At 37.4% G+C, this 25681-nt stretch overlaps 1 protein-coding gene across 1 annotated transcript; it reads right to left on the bottom strand.

The window, feature by feature from the left end:
* Positions 1 to 874: 874 nt before the first annotated feature.
* Positions 875 to 25681, bottom strand: LHX5 (LIM homeobox 5). Its single transcript, XM_066601965.1, has 5 exons — positions 25227 to 25681; positions 22415 to 22638; positions 15958 to 16235; positions 6765 to 6930; positions 875 to 2359 (listed from the first exon to the last, which is right to left on the bottom strand). The coding sequence occupies exons 1-5, from the start codon at positions 25397 to 25399 to the stop codon at positions 1992 to 1994; spliced, it is 1209 nt and encodes a 402-aa protein (XP_066458062.1). The 5' UTR covers positions 25400 to 25681; the 3' UTR covers positions 875 to 1991.

The raw sequence follows: 25681 nt of genomic DNA, 5'->3' as shown, positions 1-25681 counted from the left end.
TTTGATGAATTTGGTGTGAAGAAATTCGAGTGGCCTGCATAGAGCGCTGACTTCAACCTCACTGAATGTGAAAGCTGATGGCATACCAGACTTTCTCATCCAACATCAGTGCCTGGTGTCACAAACACACTTTTGGCTGAATGGGCACAAATTCCAACAGAGATATTCCAAAATCCTGTGGAAAGCCTTCCCTGAAGAGAGACAATGTTAACAGCCATGGTTTAAGAATCCGATGTCCAACAAAGTCAAATAGGTGTGATGTCAGGTGTCCAAATACTTTTAGCCACTTTGTTTCCCTTATACCTGTCTTTTTGTTTCTCGCGTACAATTTTCCATACTTGGACGCCAAGAAAGTACAGTAAATGCTTGAGAGCATCAATAGACCAGGGACATGCTTTGGACGGCGATTGCTTTTAGACCATTATTACTTTTCCATTTAATTGGATTTCAACAAGATTTAATTTAAATAAACGATTCGAAACTAAATATTGTAGAATTCAAAAAAAAAAAAGAGAGTCCGTTTAGGATGGAAACATAATATTTAAACAACACGGTTTGATTGGTTTGGCAAAGATTTCCTGCCAATGAAAATTCTGTATTTTACATTCGAGACAAAAAAAGATAATGGACACACATTGTGTGCAACAGATACAGATTTCTTAACAGAATGCAACTACAAAGATGTCAGAAAAGAAAAGGCTGTGAATATTGTACAATAAATAAGGAAACACAAAACGTACTTTATTTTCTCATTTCTTTATACAAAATAAGTAAGCTTCGAAGCTTCTCAAATTATAGTACAGCAAGAGGGGCTTCCATACTGCCCCCTCCTCTCATCTCCCATAAATTATTTTGTTGGGGGGGGGGGGGGGGGGGGTTGGGAGGCTATAAAAAAAAAATTATATTTTTGCACAATTTCTTGGAGATGTATGAGTAATAGATCAGGTGACGTTTTGCCTAATATCAGTGAAAAACAAATCCTACAAACTTGCCACTAGAGGACATCCTAACACCACATTGTTGGTATACATCAAACAGATCAATTTAAGCCTCTAGAACTATTTTTAAAGGTTTTTCTTTCTTCATAGCATTTTATCATCCGATTGTAAGAACATAAGGGTTATATATTTGACACCCATTTCTTAAGCACACTGGGTTAATACCAGCTAAGAATTTAATCAATGCAAAAACTCAAGAGTGGGAGCAATATCTAAATCCAATCCATCACATTAGCATGTACAGGTCTGCTAACATTTCTTATTGCTGCAAGTACTGTCCAGCATCACAGCTGATGCATAAGAAATAAAACGGTAGTTTTTGTCGCAAATGACCCATTAGTGACAGTGAGGTTTGGCATCTGATTCAGTATTTTCTGTTGTATTGTTGTCAATAGAAAATTCTATAAAGGATTGCGAACCACATATGAAATAAATTATTTGGAATAGAAGCTTTTTGCTGATGAACTCAATGCTAAATGATTTCCTCTTCTGATCATCTTTTGGAATTGACTCAGAAGACACTAGTAATAGAAAGTTATCGTAGGAAAATTGGTCCCAATTCATGTGGTAAACTAGTAGCTTTCCAATAAGAGGGAGGAGGCAGTCTATCCAACAGCCATGGAGGTGAATTTTGGTTTCAGTGCCATCTTGGTCCCAATGAAGAATCTTATCCTGATATAATGGTCCAGTATTTCAGGATGAGATACAAGGAGACAGGCTGGAGGTCTACTGTCAGGGAATTGACTTTTGGTTGTGTCTGTACTCTTTCATTTTGGTTTTTTACTTTGTCCCTTTTTTGTCAGAGGAGTGTTCATTTTGAGCGTAGCATGGGGCATTGTGTTGTAGAGCAGGAAGTACTCCAGGACAGCTTATACTCTACTTTATGCAGGATCAAGTCTTTGTCCTATCACTCTGAAAGGATGAAATAAAAAAAACAAATGCTTGATGAGTGACCAATGACGAGAGTGAGTTTATCCCCCAAGCTTCCAATGATTACCACACTGTGGCCTCATTAATGTCTGGGTTTTGATGGGGTATAGGACCATTAAAGCCACTATTGCTAGACATAGAAAATGGCGGGCTTGGACCACTGCTGAAGACTTCCCCAGATATTGGATGAAGTGAACCTGTTATACCAGGCTCTGGACTGGGTGTATCAGGGTGAGATATCATGTCCGCATATCTTTGGTTTTCTGAAGGGTGGTGGCCAGCTAGTGGTGGCTCTAGAGAACCAAGAGGGGTAGAACCAGGCCCTGAATTCTGTAAGTAGCTGGAATCTGCTGGGGATTGTGTCTGCGAGGACGGAGGACCATGAGGGAAAAAATCATAGGTTCCACTTCCGTAATAATCTCCTTGGTAATCTAGAGAAAATAGGAAAATAGATTAAAAATAGAGGAAAATAAAGCAACATTCACAAAGGCAGTTTGAATAAAAGTGTGTTTCTATACATTATAATTCTTAATCTTCACACTTAAATGTCTATGGTATTGTCAGTAAGAAGGGCAACATCAGTACATAGACTCGTCCACGATGCCTAGGCCTGGTCTGCATCACTTTTTAACCTATTTTGTTTCCAGAAATTCTACATTTGGCCTTTTATACATGTTAGTGCAGTACAGTGCCTAGCGTGAAGAATCGTAAGCTCGTCTTGGTGGCTGTGGTACATGAGATAGCACCAGAAAGCCGCTCTTTTGTGTGTTTTCTTGTGAATATATAATTTATTCTGTCAATGCGGGAGAGTGCTGCAGATAAAACCCGCCATAGGATTAAAAAGCAGATGACAAGCATATGAAAACTACAAGTGGAAGAAAAGACAAAAAGAATGAAAGGAGAGAGAAGTCACTGTGAAACCAGAACTTGCTTTGCATTAATTAAGACCAAGACAGCAACGGTGTGAAATTCATTTTTTTTCTCACAAGTTTTTAACTTAGGTGGAAAAACTGTTCGATAAAAATATTTTAAAAAATGAAACAATTTAGGCGAGAAGAGATTTGCTTGGGGCAATGCTGACATCATCTAGCAAAATTTGCTCCGCTTTACCCATAAACTGATAGCATTTACATTCATGTGTGTATATAGAAAAAAATCAGAGGCCCAACATAGAGCTCTATACATATCTAATCTTTACTAGTACGTTACCAATAACAGGTAGTGGCATTTGCATAAAATGCATATGACTTAAGTTACTGCAGTTTTTCAGCATGCATATTAGATTTGCCCTAGATGGATGCAGATACTTTTTTTATTACTATCTATCATTTAAAAGGCTAAGTGTCTTATTGTGGTGTTGACAAAGTTCAGCCCCATTTCTTCCAACAATGGCATTCTTTGATGCAATGATATAAACACCTCCCACAATAGCAGCATGTCTGGGGTCAGTGCACTCATACCCTAATTAATGGTAAATAATAAGCCAAACACTTACTAGAAATAAATCACACAGCTAGCAGAATGAAACCCATTTGTAAGTGTGGCAAGGCATTAAGTGTTCAGGGTATGCTGGGCTGCGTCAGAAGAAGCAGGAGAATACAAAGATGTAGGGAGGGAGCAGATGGGGAAATAATTACTTTTTAGGCTACTTATTACACAATGAAAAAATGTACTAAGATTGAATAAAAATGATGTAATATAAACGATAGATGTGAAACATAGCGAATGAGAAATATAGGATCATACTGTTAAAATAGATCTCTGGTTCAAAAAAATACTTCAATTTAATTAAAAAGTGGGAAAAACCTAAAATAAAATTCTTGATTTCGGGGCACTAAATATAAATGTTAAAAGAAACCTGTGTGAAAGGATCCACGGGTCAGATTTAGTATCCTTTTAATTGAATTTGCGACTAAATCACCTAGAGGAGAAGGAATAAAGCCATGTATTTGGATTCTTTTGTTTTGCTCTTTGCTCAGAATGAAAGAACCGATTCTGTAATCTCTTGACATACAAATCTATTCAGGGCACAGAATGCACAGCTCTTGGTAAACAGACATCCCCATTCATACAGCTCAAAGAAACAAGACACATCTAACTTGTAACAGATCACAAAGACATGGGAAGGGGGGTGATGTATAGAGGAGAAGGGAAAAGCTGAGATTCGGGAGAGGGAGGCAGAGATGTGGAAAGGATTGAAGGAGGAATATATATTAGGTACAAGGATGGAAAATGTCTTCAAAGAAAGAAGGGGAGCTGGGGAAGGGAGGTGTAATAGAGCAAGCAAGGGGAAGGGAAAGACGTACAGATATAAAAGATTGACATCAATAGCATACGCTTACGAGAGAGGCTGGATATCTTACAACATGTATATTATAGATGGCATAGTAAAAAAAGAAAATCAAATTAATCCAAATTAGCTAGAGTGAATAGAACCAGCCGAATAACATACAGTTATATGCAAATGACAGTAGTATCTTAAGGAAGTGAACAGAGGAACGGAGAAGAAGACGAAAGAAAATGCAGAAATGCTAGGTAAAAGGGAGAAACTGATATAATCCACAGATGCGTTTTATTGCTCTCCGATTATTATTTATATCTGAGATTCAAGGGACATGACACACATAATAATTGCAATGGGTAAATTGTGAATCAGAGGAAGGAGAAAACAAACAGAGAAAGGCAGGGTACCCTGCTCTCTTCCAATCACCCTCCATATGTTCAAAGAATGTGAAGGTAATTGGAACAACTGTTGTCTGAATAAGGTACAAAGAAAGCAGCTGTGCTATTGTCCCCTACAACACTACAGAGAGAGAGAGATGGGGAGAGTAAAGGGAGAGTAAGAAGGGGAGGTAGGGAGAGGGGGGAGACGGAAGGTGGGGAGCACGTAGTGGGGAAAACCCTGAGGGGCATGTCACCTCCACAATGACACGTCTCTTTAGTTTCTATTTGTTGCACAAGTAAAAAGTTTAGAGGAAGAAGGAAGGAGACCTTTAAGAGGTGATGGATGCAGTAAGAGGAGGAGGTGGTGATGGTGGTTAGAGGATTGAGAAGGAAAAGGAGATTAAAGAGACCTCAGGAAGAAACCTTGTGAAAATCCTTCTCTTGGAGGCTTTGCAATCATTTAATCTTTGAAAATGAGGTTTCTGGGTAGGGCAAAGGTATTTTAGGGATAAAGAAAACTAAAATCCTTTACTATTCCTTAAATAGGCACTGATAGGGGTCAACACAAGGAATGTCATACATCTTAAGCAAAATATGAGTTTTCATTGTTGACCTTTTTGCTAAAAAAAAAAGAAGGTAATGAGACTGGATAACTTTATAAACTGCGCAGAGCTTGGTATGGAACATACTTTCAGTGTGAGTCCACTAGTGCCACAAGCAAAAAACAGATTGAACAGTTTTGTATGCTCTGCTCACGCATAAAGAGAACATAGTGCTAACACCATTGTCAAGGGTTGCAAATGTTTCTCTGAGATATTCCAAAAATGGAGACTGAGAACACTGAGCATAATATACGGTTGCTATCTTGATCAGCATAGTGTATATTTTGCTTAAGGCCCTTTTACACGAAACAATTATGGTTAAAAAAAAATAGATGGATTATGTGAATTTGAATGATAGTTGTTGAGCGTAAACGTGGACAATGATTGAGCCATGAACGGGAATTCTCTTGCTTCTTGTTCGTCGTTCATTTAATGCAGGCATAAAAATAATAGTTCGCTCATCGTTGTGTGTGAACAGCGACCGTTTAGACAGTCATATTCACTAGTTTAGTGAACGGCTCAATGAAATTGCGAACGATTTTTCTGCCTGCATGAGCGAATCAGCAAACTCTGTCATCGTTCGCTCAGTTACTCATACAAATGACTTACTGCTCCATATAAAAGGAGCTTGGGTCCATGAAATTTTCACTAGAAGATGTCTGATTTAAAAAGTTACTTTAATTAAAAAAAAACAAAAAAACAATCACACTTCCAGGCAAAGCATGCCATCTAATGAGCCTCGTGTGGTGCAGAGTGTAAGCTCTCGCCTACGACCTGAAGGTTGCAAGTTCGATCCCCGCATGAATCAGGTAGCTGGCGCAAGGTTGACCCAGCCTTCCATCCTTCCGAGGTCGGTAAAATGAGAACCCAGCTTGGTGGGGGGTAATAAGTAATAATTACCTGAAAGCGCTGCGGAATAAGTTGGCGCTATACAAATACCATGATTTGATTTTGATTTGATCTAATATCTCTGGTAGGTACTCCAGGCTTACCCTTCCAATACTTGCCTTTCTTTTCCTTGCCCCCTTTGCCCAAGTTAATTGCAAATCCTAATATAGAACAAAATTCAGGTGGGATTCTAAACTTCGAAGGCAATGACCAATCAACAACAAGAGAAACAAGCAGCAGGTCGCTACAGGTAACATATCTTAAGAAACATCTTCTGATACTTGCTGTTCAGATATAGCTAGATAAGGTACACAAAGGCATAATTGTCTCTTGGATGTACTTTGGTGTAAGTTGGTAAATGAGAGAAACCCAATTTACATGTTCTTATGGGTTTGTGTAATGAATGAATGTGAGATATAGACCCCATTTACCAAAGGGTTCGCGAACAAAAACTCATTTCCCCCCAAAAAAATCTTTGTTAAAAAAAACTGCGGAAAACAAGTTAGGTACAGAAACATTAACACTGTGGATCTGTTGAATAGACAATTTATGGTCCGGTCTGACATAACTGCATATCCATATTCCAACCAGTAAGGATCAATCCTGCCTTCCATCTCACAGGTCAGGTCCCAATCAGCTGAGCATCTGTCTAAAAGTACATCACACTCAGGCTATAGGTTACCTCCATAGTAGCTGTAAGGGCCAGACCCAAGAATGTCTGACTCATCAAGCCTTCCACCTAATGGCCTCATTCGTCTTGGGCTTCTGAAGAAAGCATGCCTTCTAGCACCTAAAGCACTGAGTTGTTTCATTCTCCTCTCCTTGGATCTCCTATTCTGAAACCAAACCTAGAATAAAGACAATTAGAAGTTACAAAATTAGCCATATGGTTTCTGGCAAAGTTATTACTATTACCCACTAGACATATTTATTAGCATTTATGGAAAAAAAAAAACTTATATAGTTTTTTTTTTTAAAGATGCCAGGTACATGTCATCTGGTACAGGAAGGTGTTACCCTGCAGTAGTTACAGACAGAGCATTTTTGTGGTGGTTTCCTCACTTTTGGTGTGATTTTTAGGTTCATGGTGTTTATTTCAAATTGCAGTATGCTCTTTTTTAGACATATTCCCATAGACTTCTCTATTTAAAAAAAATGCAAAAATGCATGAAATTGAGGGCACTTTTTACAGGCTAGAAAAAAAAAATACAGAAAAAAATGAATTCAAGGGAAGCCTCATGGTCCAATAATCATTCTGGATTGTTCAGTTTCAAACTGGATAGATTTTTAGAATTCCAAATATGCTTGACAGAAATACTGTGACCCACACGTTGGCCAAAGTTGGCAGCAGGATCTGATAAGGTATGGCCATCTTATGTTTTTCTTTACCACTACTGACGAAAGGAACTGGGGTATCTTAAACTAAGGCATTCCTTCCAATGATATCATTATTATGTTCAGGTCAAGCTACTATTTCTAATTAAAGAATTTTAATTATGTCACACATGCCCCCATTAGACTCCCCCATGTCAGAATAACTTGCAATCAATGGTTAACGTTTCTGGAATTACCCACCCATCAACAAAACACAAAAAACCAACAGATTAAGGAAAGGCTACATATTGAATACATTGGTACAGATAAGTCTTTGTAAGGATTATTATTTATGATCGTTTTCTTCTTATTGTTACATTAAAAGTTTGCAGCAGCCTCTGCAGTTAATTTCATGTTTCAGACCTGCAAAACCCCTATCAACAGCTTCTTGTCATCTTGTCAATATGATAAAGGACTTGGTGACATCACACTCCACTGGTCCATACAAGGTCACTGACTAACAGAGCATAGCAATAGTGACATGGAAATGGATGATGTACAGTATATCCTAATAACAAAACTAAATTTATGGACCTTATATAAGGAACAGTGTGTGAGGTTTAGCATAATATCACATACATAAAAAATGAAGAAGCAGAAAAAAAATAAAATTTATGACCCATTTTGAGATGAGTGTTTCACAGGAAATCTCTTTTCATTCCATTTTGGATCTGCAATGGAAACCCTACTGTCCATGATGATTACATGACTCTTGGGAATCCAGACAGCCAACAACCTACTGCACACTGATGAAGGGCAAAAACCCCAAAACGGTCTGTCTGTACATGGTTTATCTTTTCCTTGTGGAGAAGACTCTAGCTTTGGCTTATATTCCCAGTCATTGTTCAAAGGCCTGTTAATGGGTCTGACATTGATTTGCAGGAATGCTGCCTTCTAATAGGTGGCACCCAAAAGGAATCTTGCCATTTGCATAAATTTCCCAGAGTAATATGTCTCCTCATACCTACTAGGTGCTCTCCCTAAGGAGAAACTTTAGCCCTTCCAACCATCCTAGAAATGGAGTCTTGGATGGAACTTCCTTAGTATGATGATCAAGGGCATAACTTTTTACAGGACAGCTTTGGCTATATTGACTATGAGTAAACTGGCTTTAGAATGCTCAATTGTGCTTACTTATGTAAGCAATCAGATTCCAGCTATCGTTATTCGAGTTTTCTTTGAATATTACAATGAGCACAGGGCTTTAAGATCATTATCTCCATTTCTACTACATTAGTATTAGATAAATAAGCCTTATTAACTTCCAGTTCTTAATATATATGTTTTGCCAAATTGCTGGTAAATGGAAAAATAGTATGGAATGCCTAGAATTCTTTGTCAGTGCCCTAAATCGGTCACATGAGGTAGAGTCCAAATTCTTATTTTCATTCCTGGGGCAAACTAGAAAAAAATGTAATTCACTCAAAGGATAATGAATGATATTACAGATGTGACAACAGTGGGTTTGGACTCACAAACTAGTGTAATAAAGTTTACTAGTAGAGATGAGCGAGTATACTCACTAGGGCACATTACTCGAGCGAGTAGTGCCTTAGCCGAGTATCTCCCCCCTCATCTCTAAAGATTTGGGGACCGGCGCGGGTGACAGGTGAGTTGCGGCGGGGAGCATGGGGGAGAGAGAAGGAGAGAGAGATCTCCCCTCTGTTCCTCCCTGCTCTCCCCCGCCGCTCCCCGCCCCCCACCAGCCCCCGAATCTTTAGAGACGAGCGGGGAGATACTCGGCTAAGGCACTACTCGCTCGAGTAATGTGCCTTAGCGAGTATACTTGCTCATCTCTATTTACTAGCAATATTAATGCAAAATGCCTACCATTGAGTTGGTAGTTTACAGCAGTGTGAAAGATTTAGGTCACCTTCCCCTGTGGCCTTATTGCTGTGGGCATTCCGCCATGAAAACCTGCAGCAATTACGCTGGAAAACCTAAATGGACATATTCGCACCTAAATGGTGCAGATTTCGCTGTGTTTTAGCCTTCGTATCTCAAGAGTTGAATTCTGCAGCAGAAATCCGCAACATAAAAAGACACCGTTTAGAATCTGCAGCGTTTCCCAAAAATGCCATGGATTCATTGTGGAAATTTTCTGCACCGCGTGAAACAGATTTGTAACAGTTTCCTCCACCTGGCTCGTACTGTACATGCTGCAGAACTTTCATTGCAAAATCTACTGCAGAAATCTGCAGCATTTATGGTCTGTGTAAAGGCACCCTTTAAAAGGATCTATGATGGGATGTAGTCAACGCGGCTTACTGCATGGCTCTGCAGCTGTGGTCCTGCTGACTCTATCACTGTTTTTTTTTCTCTTTATTCCAAACAAGTCTGGTGTCACCCTTTAAGAGTGAGCACTTGGGACCACCCACTTGACACATTGACTGCATCAGGAGTCAGACCTTAGAAGAGCCCATCCAGGTGAAGGGAGGGGAGTATGAACAAAATGAGGATAGAGTCATTGGGCCAAATCTAAATCGAGATTTTGACAATTAATTTCTTTGCCACCAACACAATCCCATTCAGATGAATGGAACTGATTTGCAGTTACAGAAAATTCTGAAATATCCCTTGCATGTGGCCCTGTAGCAGAAGGTTTCCTCAAAACACACCACAAAATGTTTTCCAAGAGAAATGATCATATAAAAAAAAAGAATTCTGTAGAACTGTGTGGATTAAAATCAACCCCAATCTAATAAAAGTACTCAGACACATCCTACCTAATGTGATTAGGAGGGGAATTTTCATCAAAGTTGCCTGCAATGGAGATGAGTGAAGGTTATGTATTATAATGATACAATTAATATTTAATGAGTCTTCAGATGTCCATTTTATGCAGACATGCACTGCAAATGTCTTACTGGTCATCCAGAAAAGGTGTACATAAAGTGGTTATTACTGTTTAACTTATGAGTAGTTCTGAAAAGAGGGGTTTGTTATGCGGCTGGTCTTAGAAGGACCACCAAATTGCGATAAATCATGGAATAATGAGTGAAATGTACTAATCCTTTCTAATATTCAGATAGCATAAATTTAGACTTCACAGTCTTAATATGTGCCAAATTCATCATAGTCGCTTATGGTGTATTATACATTTGCCACATTTATACTACCGATTGGTTGGCTGAGTTTATACCAACATCTATCAACAACATCTTGGTACAACTGTAGCCCAAGTTATCCCATTTCAAGCCACGCCCCTTTCCACTAAGCCACGCCTCCATGTCAAGTGAGCCAAAAAAAATGTCTGCACCACATAATAAATATGGCAGAAGGCATGCACGGCAGTTGTGTTTAGTAAACTGAGCCCCAATTCTCTCACATTTAGCTTTGTACATTTCCTCCAATGTCTACTGCCTAGAAAAGTTAATTTATCCTCTGTTGGTCAACTGAAAAATAGGAACATTTCAGGAGTGAAGAGTGACAGGTAAAGTTGGGTGAAAGGTGGGGACTGCACCCCCCCAAAGGATGGACACTTAGGAAGTATGAATATTGCTTGATTAATTAGTGATGAGAATGTACGGAAATTAATTAAAACAATCTATGTGCATTCATTTAGCTTATAATGACACCTTTACATCTAGCTATATTAATAATGCATATTAATTAATATAGTATTCAACAAAGAATGTACAATGGGGTATCTAGCTAAAACAAACTGTCAGACAAAGTTGAGCATCTACAACAAGAGTTGCTAAGCAACAGCAAGGACTACATATTAAGTAAATACCAACTATTTTCAACTATCTGTCTCCAATATACCGGCACAATGGTTAGTATTGCTGTCTTGCACTGCTGAGAAGCTCTCATTTATTTTGAATCACGCACCATCTGCATGCAGGTTGAATGAACGACCCCGTATTTGCATGGGTCATCTCTAGACACTCTGGTTACCTCCCACAATCCAAAAACCACAGTGGCAGGTTAATTGGCTTCCTATGAAATTGACCCCTGTGTGTTTATTTGCCTGTGCTACGAAAATTAGATAGTAAGCTCCATTGGGACATGGACCTGACATGAATGCATAAATCCTATCTGTGCAGCCTTGCTTACCATGTTTGGGCTACATTAATAAAGATGAATAATTACCATATAGCCATTTACATTTGCCTACAGTGATAGCTTTACAGTGAGAATGTCGCAAAAACAGGTTGCTGTGTTTTAAATGTTCTAGAAATATACTTTACATAAAAAATATACTTTAGAAATTATTAAATATGAATACCAACTAACCAAACATAATCTAAATTATCAATGCAGCCCAACTAATCAATTGTGGGTAAGCATGATCTAGTGTCAATGTGAAGCCACAATGTTGCAGGAGAGCATAAACACTATACTGCACCATGTGACTATTGACACTTTTGTAGAAAATGTATCCCCCTACCACAGCGCGTGATAGAACTCATAAAGTTACAGTACAAGGACTCCGTATATGAAAATGGCAGACCGTTGATTCTAGGGTTGTTCAGTATGCACAGTGATGAAAGACTATGAAATTTAGCAGCATGTTGTTATAGAGGATAAGGTAATTACAAACTCGGTGATAGTCTTAGAGTAGTGAAACCATGATGGCATTTTAAAACCGCAGGTCTACAGCTCATCCCTTAAGTTTGGTTCTGTCATGGCGTCCCACCCCTAAGATGAGGGATTACTGAGAACTTTGGAGGAATTCTTACTGGGATAAGCCGTAAGAGAAGGAACATGAAAACCATCAAACATGAAAACCACTTTATCAAAAGCATCATATCCTGTACAAGCCCCTCTAAAGGGCTTATAGGATCCGGATTACAACTCTTTCAGGGCGATGAATGGGGACCCCCTTCTGAGAGACAAGGGAAGGACCTCACTCTTTTGCCGGTGAAATGAGGATTAAAAAACACCAATCTTTTTTCAAACTCAATAATAGGCAGGGACTTGAAAAAAAAGTATTGAGCTTTGATAAAAAAAAAAAGCTACAGGAAAATAGAAAGACCCTCATAAAAATGTAACCAGAAAGATCGAGTTCTACCATTTCATACGGATGTACACCTGGTTTACAGAACTAGATAAAATAAAGCATTAAGATTATGGCACTTACTTGTTGAGTTTCCCAAAATGAACTGTCCCTTTAATTACAGATTCTGCAAAATATTGGTCATTTCACTCCCTGGTAGCACTTTGGGCTTTGTTCACACTGGCATTTATTTTTATATATTTTTATCTCTAAATTAACGGCTGATCTAACAACTGATGGGACAAAAGTTTTAGAGCATAATATCAGTTTGCTTCAGTTTTAAGCAGCTTCTAAATTCTATTGTCTATTGTCACAAAAAAAACCATCTTCACTGAACTGAGGAAAATCTGATGGATTCAATCTTTTATCACTTCCATGTACATGGACAATCCCACTACTATGTATGTAGTACACGGACAGTACCAAAAATATATCCTGGCTTTAGTTTCATTAACATGATTTAAAAAAACATATAAAAAATGTAATGCGTGTTAATTAGTCTTAATTAGTGCAAATAATTGATATTAATTATGCTTTACTAAACACATATGATATAAACCCGTACTTCATAGTTATATTTTCTGCTTTAACTCATTACTTTGGCTTAATAAATATAATTGTACCTATGTTTTAATCATATTACTCTTTAATTAGGTCTAATCTAAACAGGCAGATTGGCAAAAGCAAATGCAGTACATGCCATTGTCCTATGGAGTTTGCCTTGAAACTGTAAAAAAAAGTATAAGAAATTGGAACAAAATTTTAATATGAAAGGATTATAGTCATGCTAAGCCTACTTTAACCAGTAGTTCAGGTTAATAATCCAGCATCTGTCGGGGCCCGTGGTTACCTGACTAAAGGAATTAAAGCATACTTAAATATTCCGGATTATCAGATAGGTTTAGAGAATAAATAATGTGTACTGAAATAAATTAAGTCAATCACAGAATTGTTTATTAGCTTTGTTATTTAATCTCTGCCTCATGCTACTGTATCTTGTTTTGCAAAGCGCAGAATTATTGAAAAATAATTAATAAAAAAGAGTTTGTTTTCCTGACAGTTTTAGATATGTATAATTATAATTTCTCCCGTTTCTTCAAGCAGGGATAGTCCAACGGTTCACCTTTTTCTTGAGGCAATTAATTTTTTTAAGTCTTAGATGAGCATGTGGTATATATATTACAGAAGATTCCTCACCAGTGGGAATATTAACAGCATATCATATTGCCTCTGTGTGATGTCGCCAATAATAAAGCAGCAGTAAGTCATGAATGGGCACTATGACTGACTCATTATCACTTATGACTGTTAATGGCCAATGATTGTAGGAGGGTTTATTATTGGGCCCCATTCCATGTGACTTGGAATCACCACAGTGTTCTTGCTTCAACTTGAGATCAGTCGAAAAGAAAAAGAAATGGACTGCAGATAAAATTGCTTGCAATGTCCTAAAGGGCAATGACATGCTCATCTGTGGTGTATGGAGTGCAATGAATCTGTCCAAGTTCATTTTCACAATGGTGTAAAAAGAACATATGACACAAGCCCTTCAGGACAAGAGCTGTACAATCTAGACTAGAAAATAGTATATTCCAATTAAATTAGGTCCTGGTGTTACACTGAATTGAAGAGTTGCATTGTTTCATACAGTGGGGACTAAAGAATATGTAATAGAAGAATAGCCCTCCTTTAGGTTGAGTCTGTTCAATGTATTTTTGTCCATGATGTTTGACAATGGCCGGGCCTTTAGTGGCATATCTATGCAAATCTTTGCTAAATGTCATACTTCACTGTTGACCAACCTAGATTGTGTGGGGCCCAGGAATATGATTTTTAACAATTAAAATCCTTTTCTTTAAATATATGCGTTTCTAATAAAATGCTATTCTAGTTACACATAGCATTACAAAGTAAATAACCACTTCCTAAAATATGGGGAATGCAATGAATTCACCATCCTAGAAGGCAGAAATGGAAAGTATTGCTAAAGATTAGTGATGAGCGAGCATACTCGCTAAGGGCAATTGCTCGAGCGAGCATTGCCCTTAGCGAGTACCTGCCCGCTCGAGAGAAAAGGTTCGGGTGCCGGCAGCGAGCAGGGAGCTGCGGAGGAGAGCGGGGAGGAATAGAGGGGAGATCTCTCTCTCTCCGCACCGCTCCCCCGCGCCGGCACCCGAACCTTTTCACTCGAGCGGGCAGGTACTCGCTAAGGGCAATGCTTGCACGAGCAATTGCCCTTAGCGAGTATGCTCGCTCATCTCTACTAAAGATCTTAAAGGCACAGTGATGACTAATTCACACATATTGCATTGTTTACTATTCTCTATGCAGACATAGAGAAAATGTGAGGATAGTATCAGTTAGTGCAAAATATGTGATTGCTTGTCAAAATATGATAACCTGTCAAAAATAAAGATTCTACAAATGAAAAAGTAACAGTGGAATCAAAAGCAACTCAGAAATCTGTTAGGAAAGCTATCATGGCAACAGTGCTTCTGATTTGAGACAACACTAAAACTACATTTATTTCCGTGGCATCCGTGGTTTTAAAATTCTGTGCTGATCAATTTTCTAAGAAATGTTCAGAGCGTTCCACTTTTTCATACAGAGATTTCTATCCACAAAAACTGTTTATACACTGAACACTATGATAAAACAGTATGCAGTGAGCTCCTGAGCTCCTCCTAGTGGTAAATGAAGGCAACAAGACTTTTATCTTTTCACCCAACGTGTACATAGTGGATTTAATGCTCTGTATCAGAACACATTGAGCTCTAACCGTTCTAAAGATAAGGAATTACACAGCACATAATGTTGAACCTAAAAATAACATGATGATAAAAAATGGACATTCACTTGAAGGTATTATTCATCAGCTTAATATATTCTCCACAAGCACTAATGATAAGTATAACACCATTCTTGCAAAACTATTCTGGAGAAAACCAAGGTACATGGACAGGTTGTGAAACGAACAAATTAATGAATAGATTTGTAAACCGACAACCATTACTAATCACATGAAAAAAGAAAATGTAAACTTCTTTGTTTAACTTCCTTCTCCATTTCTTTGCCTTTCACCCAAAATAGTTCTTTACTAATCAACATTTTCTACTTAGTGATCAGAAGAATTTTCTATACAATCACTCAAATTCCAAGAGAAAATACAAGGACAGAAGTATTAATAATGATTAGAGTTGAGCGAATATGCTCGTTCAAGTATGAGAGAAAGAGAGAGACAGAGCGAGAAAAAAAGAAAAGCTTGGCACCCGGCGGGTCCAATACAAAAATGCTCGAGTCCCCCATTGACTTCAATGGGGTTCGTTACTCGAATAGAGCTCTCGAATATTACTAAAAGCTCGACTCAAATAACGAGCACCGGAGCATTTTGGTACTCGCTCATCTCTAATAATGATATGGCATCATAAACATATGTTGGAGAAGAATAAGAAATAATAGAGGCTGGAGGAAATGAAATATATATTGAATAGTGGTTTACCTGAATCACCCGCATGTTAAGCCCTGTTTCCTGTGCTAACTGTTCTCGAATGTGCCTTGTTGGTTTTGGAGTGGCTGCAAATGCTGCCTTGAGGGTCTCTAGTTGCTTTGCTTTAATGGTGGTCCTTGGTCCTCTTCTTTTGGTACCAGAGTTCTGCTCCTCGTTCTCATTGTTAGCAGTCTCCTTATCAGAAGAGGTGGAATGATCTGTCTCTTTACTTTCATCCTGTGTTGGATCTTGAGCATCTGGAGATAAACTTCTGTCTGTACAAGAGGACACTAAGAAACACAGAACATAGTGTAAAACAACTCATATGTTTAGAAGACTGAAATATAATATCCATTCTCTAAATGGAATAAGGCATAGACATTAAACCATTTAGGAAGCCCCTATATCTCATTGATGATATTTTTCCATAAAATAAAGAAACAAGTAATAAAGGAGCAGGCGGAGAATGTGGTCCCAGGAAAGTAATGAGGAATTTTACATCAGATGGAATATGTTACTATATGTGGAAGTGATTGCACAGCTGATGCTACTTAAACACCTAAAGATGTATGTATAGAACTCCATTGAAGTCATTAGTGTATAGAATGGACAAAAGCATCAGATATTCAATCCCTTCAGCACATAAAAATACTAATTCAAACTTTACACAATGCAAATTTGGACATGGCCTCAATGCAGAAACAGGGATTCTAAGGTAAGAGATTCTTTCAGTTACATGAACCAGTGATTGTCATTTAGTGATCTGGTCCCGTGTTCATGGAAATACAGTTTATGGAGACACTAGGAAATGGTTACATTAAGCACCTTTATTGGTACACAGGCTTACTTTTTGCATACTAGCTACAATGACTCAACTAACTGCCTAAGCACTTTGCAGGTTACATTTTATGCAATGTATATACATAGGTAGGATAAAGTCAAGAAGTGTACTCTTAGATTATAAGTGGTTAGATGAGGAGATAAGGATATGATTGACATGACTGAAAAGAATACAAGGAAAACTATGAATATGGATATATACTATATACTATAGCTATTCATGAGATAAGAATCAAGACAATATGTGGGCTCTGTCAAAAATTAAAGAAGTGTAGTGCTGGCTCTGGCAACCAATCAGGCAATATGATAGTATATCTCATTTTACAATTTCAAGGCCAATATCTAACAGGTTGATATGGGCACAGCATGTATTACATTTATGGATTAAGGTGGATTAAGGTTGTGTTACTATGAATACATTAGTAATTCATTCTGGGTGTTATTAACATTTTAAAAGACCACTAAATGCGGCCTATATTTTCATAGGTGGTGGAAGGATCAGTGATAGTGTAGATTCAATGCTGTTAGACTGGAAATTCCACAATGCAACCTTTCCTTTTTTCATGCATACTCTCATGCTGGGACATGGATCCAGGGGGGTCCTTATAAGCATGTCAAAAGGATGCCCAAAACAATAGAATCTTTGAATCTTTGTCTAATACATTCTGGGTCATAATGCATTGTTAAATATAGAATTGTGGATATTGTTTTATAGTCAGACTTTAAAATATTCACTATTTCTGCTATGCAACCTGGCTAGACTAATGATCACATAATTAGCCATTTTTACCTACTGTGTCCCACTCTTCTCACATCCCCTTTGGATTGTAAGCTATAATAGGCAAGATTCTCTCTGTTTTTGGTTTCATTGTAGCAGCCATTCTATAGACGTCACAATATTTATCAACATGTTTTGTTTATTGCTTCCCTGATTGCATAACATAGTGGAATATGTTGGTGCTATTAAAATAAAGGTTGTTACTATTGCAGTGATATGATGGCCATTCATTGTCCTTATGGATTCTATAAAGATTATTGGACATAGAGTGCAGAGGAGACTTTGTGGTCAGCGGAGGCAGACCTGGTGATGTGCACTTGTCCTTACAACCCTTAGATATGGCAGCAGATATACAAGGTACTCATTCGATTAAATCCTGCGTCCATACAGTGATTTGCAAGATGCTAGTGTGAAAGCTAAGTGTGGTTGAGGCTGCATTTAGCTGTATATATTCCGAAGTTTCTGAATAATAATTGAACTTGAACTAAAAAAGAATAAAAAGCAAATTAATCTGTCTATGCATATTTAAAATAGCCTAAGAAAAGACACAGAAAATTCTAGTCAATTATAAAGAAATAATTATATATTTTTTCTTCATCTTCTTAACCCTTCAGGTAAAGAACTTAATTATAATTAATATGCAAGCCAATGACCTGGGTCATTATTATGCTCTGTCTTTGATGCTCCTTCGTATTCCGCAGTGCTGTACTATAGGGGAGATAGAAGCTATGTGCACAGTTTCTGTGCAAACTGATAGGAGAACTGATGCATAAGATGAAATCAGTTTGCATTTGTTCTTTAGTTTTCTGGATCTAGTATCATTACAGGACACAGATGTTGCATGCTGTAAAAAATGGATTATTACTGAATGGATGCAAACAAAGCCTTTGCTTGAGTTTTACATTCACAAAAATGAATGAGATCTGTCTTTCTTCATAAAATGTGTCAAAGCAACATAAAGGACAACACACTTATATGATGATGAAAGGCTTGTAGAGAAACGTAGAAGGGCCTTGCTCAAAAGAGCTTACAATCTAAAACAAGGAAGAATAGATTCCAGGAAATGCGGAAAGCAGAGGTTATGAGATTTGGCTAATTGTAATGAGGTATTAGAAGGAGATTATAATATCTCTCTTGTTGCTGTTTTACATGTAATGACACCTACAGGATAATGCTCAGTGTGTCATATATCTGTAAATATCCCTGTCACATTCAGTGAATCACTAAGATGATATTCTTCCAATGCTTTCATTGATCACTCAGGTTCTAAACATTTTACCTTTGAATACAAGGTGTAGATTTACAGACTACACCTACCTATAAGACATTTTGCATATTCTTGCATGTCTGTACAGCTCTCTTTAGAAAAAAGACACACATTAAAAAGTTACATATTGGTACATATTGCCATGTTGTTCTCAATCTGTGCTTCAAAATAAAAGTGACTGTCCTAGACCTGTAAACATACCAAGCTATTGGGTTTCATTTCATATACATATTTAATTTTTAATTTCCCATCAACATGATATCTACTATATTTCCAGGTCTACAGAGAGACAATGTTCATTTATAAGAGCATTCAAAATGATACAAATATGTTGTAAAACATGAGATAGTGGGCTGTTCTTATCAATAATAATAAGAAGCATCTTTATGTAGCACCAACATATATAGGAATGCTTTGTCTAAAGTGCCTACAGCTCCAATAGTTTACTTTTTCTACAGCAAGAAGAATGGTTAAAGAGGACCCCTTGCATCTGCTGACCTTTGTATTTTAGTAGATACTTGCATTCTTCATGAAACAACAATTCTGGAGCATCTTTTCCTAAAATTCTGCATTGTGCCGTTCCTGTTATTCCCTCCAGAAATGTATGAATCAATTGACAGCTGGGTGTTATCAGTTATGGGTGTGTCTACACAGTTCCATGCTGTCCAATCATTGTTGACAATATCAGACTGTGTAGAGACACACCCAATCAACAAGGGGAATGGTGACGCCCAGTTATTAAAGGGATCCAGTTACCAGGTCTATGAAGTTTGACTAGGAGCCCAGCTCGGAGTCATGGAGGCGGGCTGAACTGGCCTCTCCCCACCTTAGTATACTGAGTGACAGCTCTCTCTATCTATGCACAATAGGGGAGAGAGCTGTCAGTCTGCATGATGCAGGTGAGGAAAAGCTTGGCCCCTAGTCAAATTTTATAGACCTGGTAACAAAATCCCTTTAATTTATTCTTACATTTTCAAGAGAAAAAGCAAGCGAATGATACAACACAAAGTTCTAAAAATAAGGTGCTCTAGAATTTTTAACTCATGAGGAATACAACTATTTACTAAAACACACCTATCAGGAGCACTGAGAAGTTTTCTTTAAATAGATTCAAAATTGGCTAAAGATTTCATTTAAGTCCATTTAGTTTTTAAGAGAACTGGTTCAAACAAATAGAAGAATATTGCATAAAACTATTTCAAAAATGATATTGTGATTTTTGAATTATTTGAGTTTTTTAAATGTTGCAACATTAATATACTAATTAATTTTCTCAGTCAATGTTTACTATTATTGGAAGAATACTAAACGAATCATATCTAAAATCAGTCCCCCTTCCATAACTTTGATCACAAAACAGATGCAACTTTTAAAATCCTTTGTACAATATACCCCTTTAAAAAAAAACTACTAGTGATGAGGTGGCAAAAGTTCTCATACCTGTACAATTCCTAAAACCACCAACAATCTCCTCTCTATGAGTCAAGATGCCATTGAGTAGGCAATCACAGCCCATATGAGTTCTATTACTCATGGCTTTCCTTCTTTCCCTTTACTGTGGATCATAAGACCTTGGGGATTTCGTTTTTGTGTGTTTCCCTCTCTCTAGACTTTTTTATTATGTACCCTTTTTTGTTTCAGTACACTTGTTACCCTAAACACTTTTCTTTCTGCATGGTAATACTATGTTGACCTTTCTTTCCATTGTTTGTATGGAAAGAATTCATTTGTATCCATGCTGATAAACATGATTAAAAAATTAACAGTATGTTCAGAGCCAATATTGCTCTTTTCAGATCTTCAAACTAGATCTTGGCTGAGCTGATGATTAATGACTGATGCATCCCATAAAAAAGGTTCATCTTTTTTTAAACTTTAGTTTCAAAAACAGCTAGACATGGTGAAGGCCTTAGCCTGTCAGGCACAAATTCCTCTATTTCAAGCTACAATAACTTGTCATGTTCCAAATTCAGTGGTTTTATAATTAAAGCAAATCCACCATATAGACGACAATATTGATACATGTTTTGGCCTCCATACAAATTGTAATGCTATTAGCAAATGTTTTTAAATATAAATTGTTTCATGGTGAAATATGGATTAAATTGCCTCAAAATATTCTACATAAAAATGTTTACACATATTTAATAAGTATTCACAGGGAATAAAATTCTATAAATGTACCTGGTTCAGTCATATGAAAAAATGTGTCTTTAGGTGCAACAAAAGAAAACAATTACAAAATTAACATATACACACACGACCTTGCTACTCCATTGTATTTTCTCTAGTGTATGGTTTGCTCATTTGATTGATCAGTGCACAATAGAAAAGCAAGAACTCCAACACATTAATCTGCCAGACCCAACAAGAAATGTTAACATAATATGCTCACTGATGTTGGCGGAGGAACTAATTTGAATTAGTGAATACCGATTTGTGTCTGAAATTTGTAACAATTGTAGCATAGATAGAACAGCATTATGTCTTCCATATATTCATTAGTTTGCCTATGTATTAGAGATGTTACAATTTTACTTTTCACTATTTCCTCTACTTGTTAAATACTGTCAAAAATTTTAAGTTGTTTAATGTTATTCTGCTAGGTCACTTTCGTTCTTTGGGGTGATGTTTACCTGGAAATTTCCAGTGGGATATCATCAAATTACCTCTGATTTTCAACATTTCATAATTCATTCATGTCTAAATATTGTTTATTATAATCTGAGGTCCATGAGGCTTTGAACAGGTGCAAGAAATGATCTATAGGATGTCACAAATGTCTAAAATTACCCTTGGAGTGTCTCTATTCTGATAAAACAAAGAATCATCCACAGAAGGGGGAATTACATACTAAAGATGGTAAACCAATGGTAAGGCTCACCCAATAGAGACCAGTACCATAATTATTGATGGGGAGCCAGAATAGAGCTCAAAACTGAAACTAGCTCAATAATTATTGATTACAAGAGTAAAAATAGTCTACAGAAGTATGACTAGTGCTACACCTTCCACTTTCATGTAGATACTATGTTGGGCTGGGTAAGAGATGTGTATGGGATAAGGTATTGTGATGTAGATGAAAGGCTGGGCACTAGACCTATTCTAATGCCTGGTAGATGTCTGTTGTGGTTATGGCTGGTTAACAAAAGCAGGTGTGTCTGCCAGTTGTGGTTATATTCAGCCTATAGGGCAGCCACTGCTTTCAGATCCACCCACAGGCTGGCATGGAGGAAAGGGGAGGTGGGTGTTTATGTATCTCAGGGCTCTGTCTGAGATTAGCAAATCATGACCTCTATTAAGGGCTCATGTAAAAGCGTTAGAATTTTGGGAGGGGGGGAGTGGGCATATGGGCATGCAGGCGGCTAGTTCAATTATCAGAGAGATAGATAAGGGAAATATGAGTTGTGGTATTCTATATTCCATCCATAGATTACACATTACATTGGGTATCTATCTATCTAATAACATAATCTCTCCCAGTATAAAGTCATACTAACCACATAAGTTAGTGAGGTAGTCACGAAACTATTGATCACGTATGACGTCACAGTACCACCTGAACTCCTCTGAGATGACCTCACCTGAGTTGAGGCTGCTCTCCTTCAGGCTGCTGGCGCTCACATAATCCTCCTTGCAGACAAACTTGTTCTCGTCTATTATGTAGAGTTCCTCCCCGGTAGACAGCTGCTTGTTACACACCATACAGGTAAAACAATTCAGGTGGAAAACTTTGTTCCTGGCTTTCCTCACCAGATCGCTGGGAGAGATTCCAAGAGAGCAGCCCGCACACTTCGTGCCGAACCTCCTGCAAGGAAAAGAAAAGAGCCGATAACTCCGGAGCGAGAGATCTACAACACAAGACCGCGGAGAAATGCAACATTAATCGCGCGATCAGCGGTCTTTCGGTACAAGGTGTCTACCAGGAAGAACATAGAAAGCCGGCAATCCCATCAGAAGGGGCACTTGGAGCTGGTGCCTTGCGCCTCCTGTACAGTTAGCGGGCGGGATTGAAATTTTATATATATACTATAATACCAGCAGCATTGAGTCCATTTAGACCCAAAGGACATCAATCAGGACTCAAATTATATAACTTGTCACTGGAAATTTACGAATTATTTTATCCTCGACGTTTTTATATCCCACCGCCAGTGACAATCGATGGATGACAGATAACAAATGAAGTTATATAAATTGAGAAAATATAATTGTGGTGTATTATATTTGTACTATATCATAAAAAGCATATAGTGATGGAATAAAATGTGTAGACCAGAAATATGTATGGTTTGTAACCCGGTCTGCGATCCTCTTCACCAACTAGCCGGATTCATTGCCGGATCATTTCATGTAGTATTTATCCACATCATAACAGAAGAAGCTACACCGATATTATATGAATCTAATCTAATTTAATCTAATCTATCTGTGCTTTACATATAAATATATGCACATGTATACATATGTATGCGATAGATAGATAGATAGATAGATAGATAGATAGATAGATAGATAGATAGATAGATAGATAGATAGATAGATAGATAGATAGATAGATAGATAGATAGATAGATAGGATATAGATAGATAGAGAGATAGATAGATATTTGGTATGAATATTTTTTTAATAGCTTTATCAATTCAAGTAAAATAGAGAAAAGCGCATAATAGCAAAGTAATATAACTATGAATAAGGAAAATGATGTCAAAAAAGACTGTTCTATGTGGAGTTTATTTGCGGCAGTATTTCTCAGAAATGCACAGTACCTATCTATTTATTTATCTATCAGTAATAAAGTGGCATACTAATATTAGGAGAAAGTACTTGGGAATTATTATGCCAAAGTATTTTGAATGCTATTTCCAACCAAATTATGTAGAATCGAATAAAACTTTTCATTCTAGTGTTAAATTAATCGTTTTATGAGTACTAAAACCTCATCCCAATTTGAGCGCAAAATATTTCCATGCAAGCCAAACAAAGAATATCTATATGTAAATAAATAAACAAATGAATCAATATTTACTGTTATTTATATATCTATATAAAGATAGATAAATAGATATAAATAATGGATTTATATATTTCGTGTAGATAATTATAATAATACACGTTAAACACTGTCCTTCCATGTGTGTGAGCGGCTGTGGCACTGCTCACCTGAGGCTTGCTGTGACTTTGATTTAGTGTCTGTAATACAGGTCATAAGTCATGGTTGCCTTATCCAGAAAAATAATTAGCTCACCTGCACCTTATCAAAAATCATTAAATGCTTCTAAATAGTTTTTACATTAGTTGGGAGGGAACTTTGGAGAACTGAAAGTGCTCATTTGTTTTATGATTTGGGGGGGTGGGGGTGGGGGGAGAGAATCACTCATTTAACCCTTGCTCTCATAAATTGTAAAACTATCTGTCAATCAAATTGCCAAAAGGAGAACAACTCTCCAAAGGTGAATTACAAATCCAGGTGTTAAGTCCCCATTCAGACTAGGCCCAATTAGCTCAGTAATATAGACGGAAATGTAATATGAAGAAGAAACATCCCAGATGTTAAAGTGAGGGATCTATTGTCCCAGAGTGCTGATAGCCTGGCCCCTGTGGACATTCCGTACCAGAAAATACGTATATATCACCGTGTCTAAAATACATTAGCAGCACCAAATTTACATATGAACTCAACAGGAATTTTTGGCAGTTTACTGCTTTACAGATATTTAAAACATTTATCAACCATTTTATCTATCTATATATGTGTGTGTGTATATATATATATATATATATATATATATATATATATATATATATATATATTCTTGTGTGCTTCTCTCTGTGTTTTTTGTGTCTATATTTTTACTGTGTAAATTATATGTGTGAGTGATTGTTACAGTGGGTAACGAAAATAATAATTATATTAATAGTATCTTGCTAATAATAATAAAGATATGCTTTATCCTGTTTATCATTTCGCAAGATGTCTAATGTGATATATTAAGAACATATTAAAATCGCGTTTAGTTTCCAAATGTATTAACAATTTAGGTCACAGGAATCTGCCTTTATTATTATTGTGTGGGTTTTATATTGGTTTTTGTTATCTGTAAAACATAAATTGGAGATCTATTTTATTCTTATGCAGTCGACATGGTGGATATAAGTAAACATAAAAGGATAAATCTATAAGTAGAGATAGCTGATATCTACAGCTATAGATACATAAGGATATATATTTACAGACAGAGAATGTCTAGGAGAGATTACTTCATATAATGTGTTTTTAATGTTTGCTAGACACATACAAGAAGTAAGTGCACATAAAGAATACAATGCAGCTAGCTGGCACCTCGGCAGTCGTGGGCACGGCTCCCTTAGCTGCGGGCATCCTGTGTCCTTACCTGAAGAAGTCAGTCTTGCAGTAGAGCTTGCCCTCTCTGGAGAAGCACTTCTCAGTGAGGTTACATTTGCAGTCACAGCACTGGACACATTTGACATGCCAAGCCCGGTCCAGAACATTGAGGAGGAAGCGATCCAGGATGGGCCTCTCACAGCCAGCGCAATGGACCATCATGATTCACCCAGAACACCTGGACCGCTCCAGATAAATCCACATGCACCCGACTCCTCAGCGCCCCCCTGCACCCTCAGTCCCACTTCTGTGCCCGCATTTGACAGATGGCAAATGCTCCCGATCAATGTGCCCAGGATACAATTGCTTTCTTTATGTCCTCCTCATTTGTTGCTGTGGCCAATGTTCTTCCCAGTCTCAGCTTCACACCGGGGACAAGCTGCAAACTTCTTCCCTGGATGGAGAAAGATTTCCTACATGACACTTTCCCGAACTCCACCTCTA

The sequence above is a fragment of the Eleutherodactylus coqui genome, chromosome 5, assembly GCF_035609145.1.
Source record: "Eleutherodactylus coqui strain aEleCoq1 chromosome 5, aEleCoq1.hap1, whole genome shotgun sequence".
Classification (NCBI taxonomy): domain Eukaryota; kingdom Metazoa; phylum Chordata; class Amphibia; order Anura; family Eleutherodactylidae; genus Eleutherodactylus; species Eleutherodactylus coqui.
Note: the sequence above shows the minus strand (reverse complement) of the source record. Positions and strands in the feature narration are given on the sequence as shown.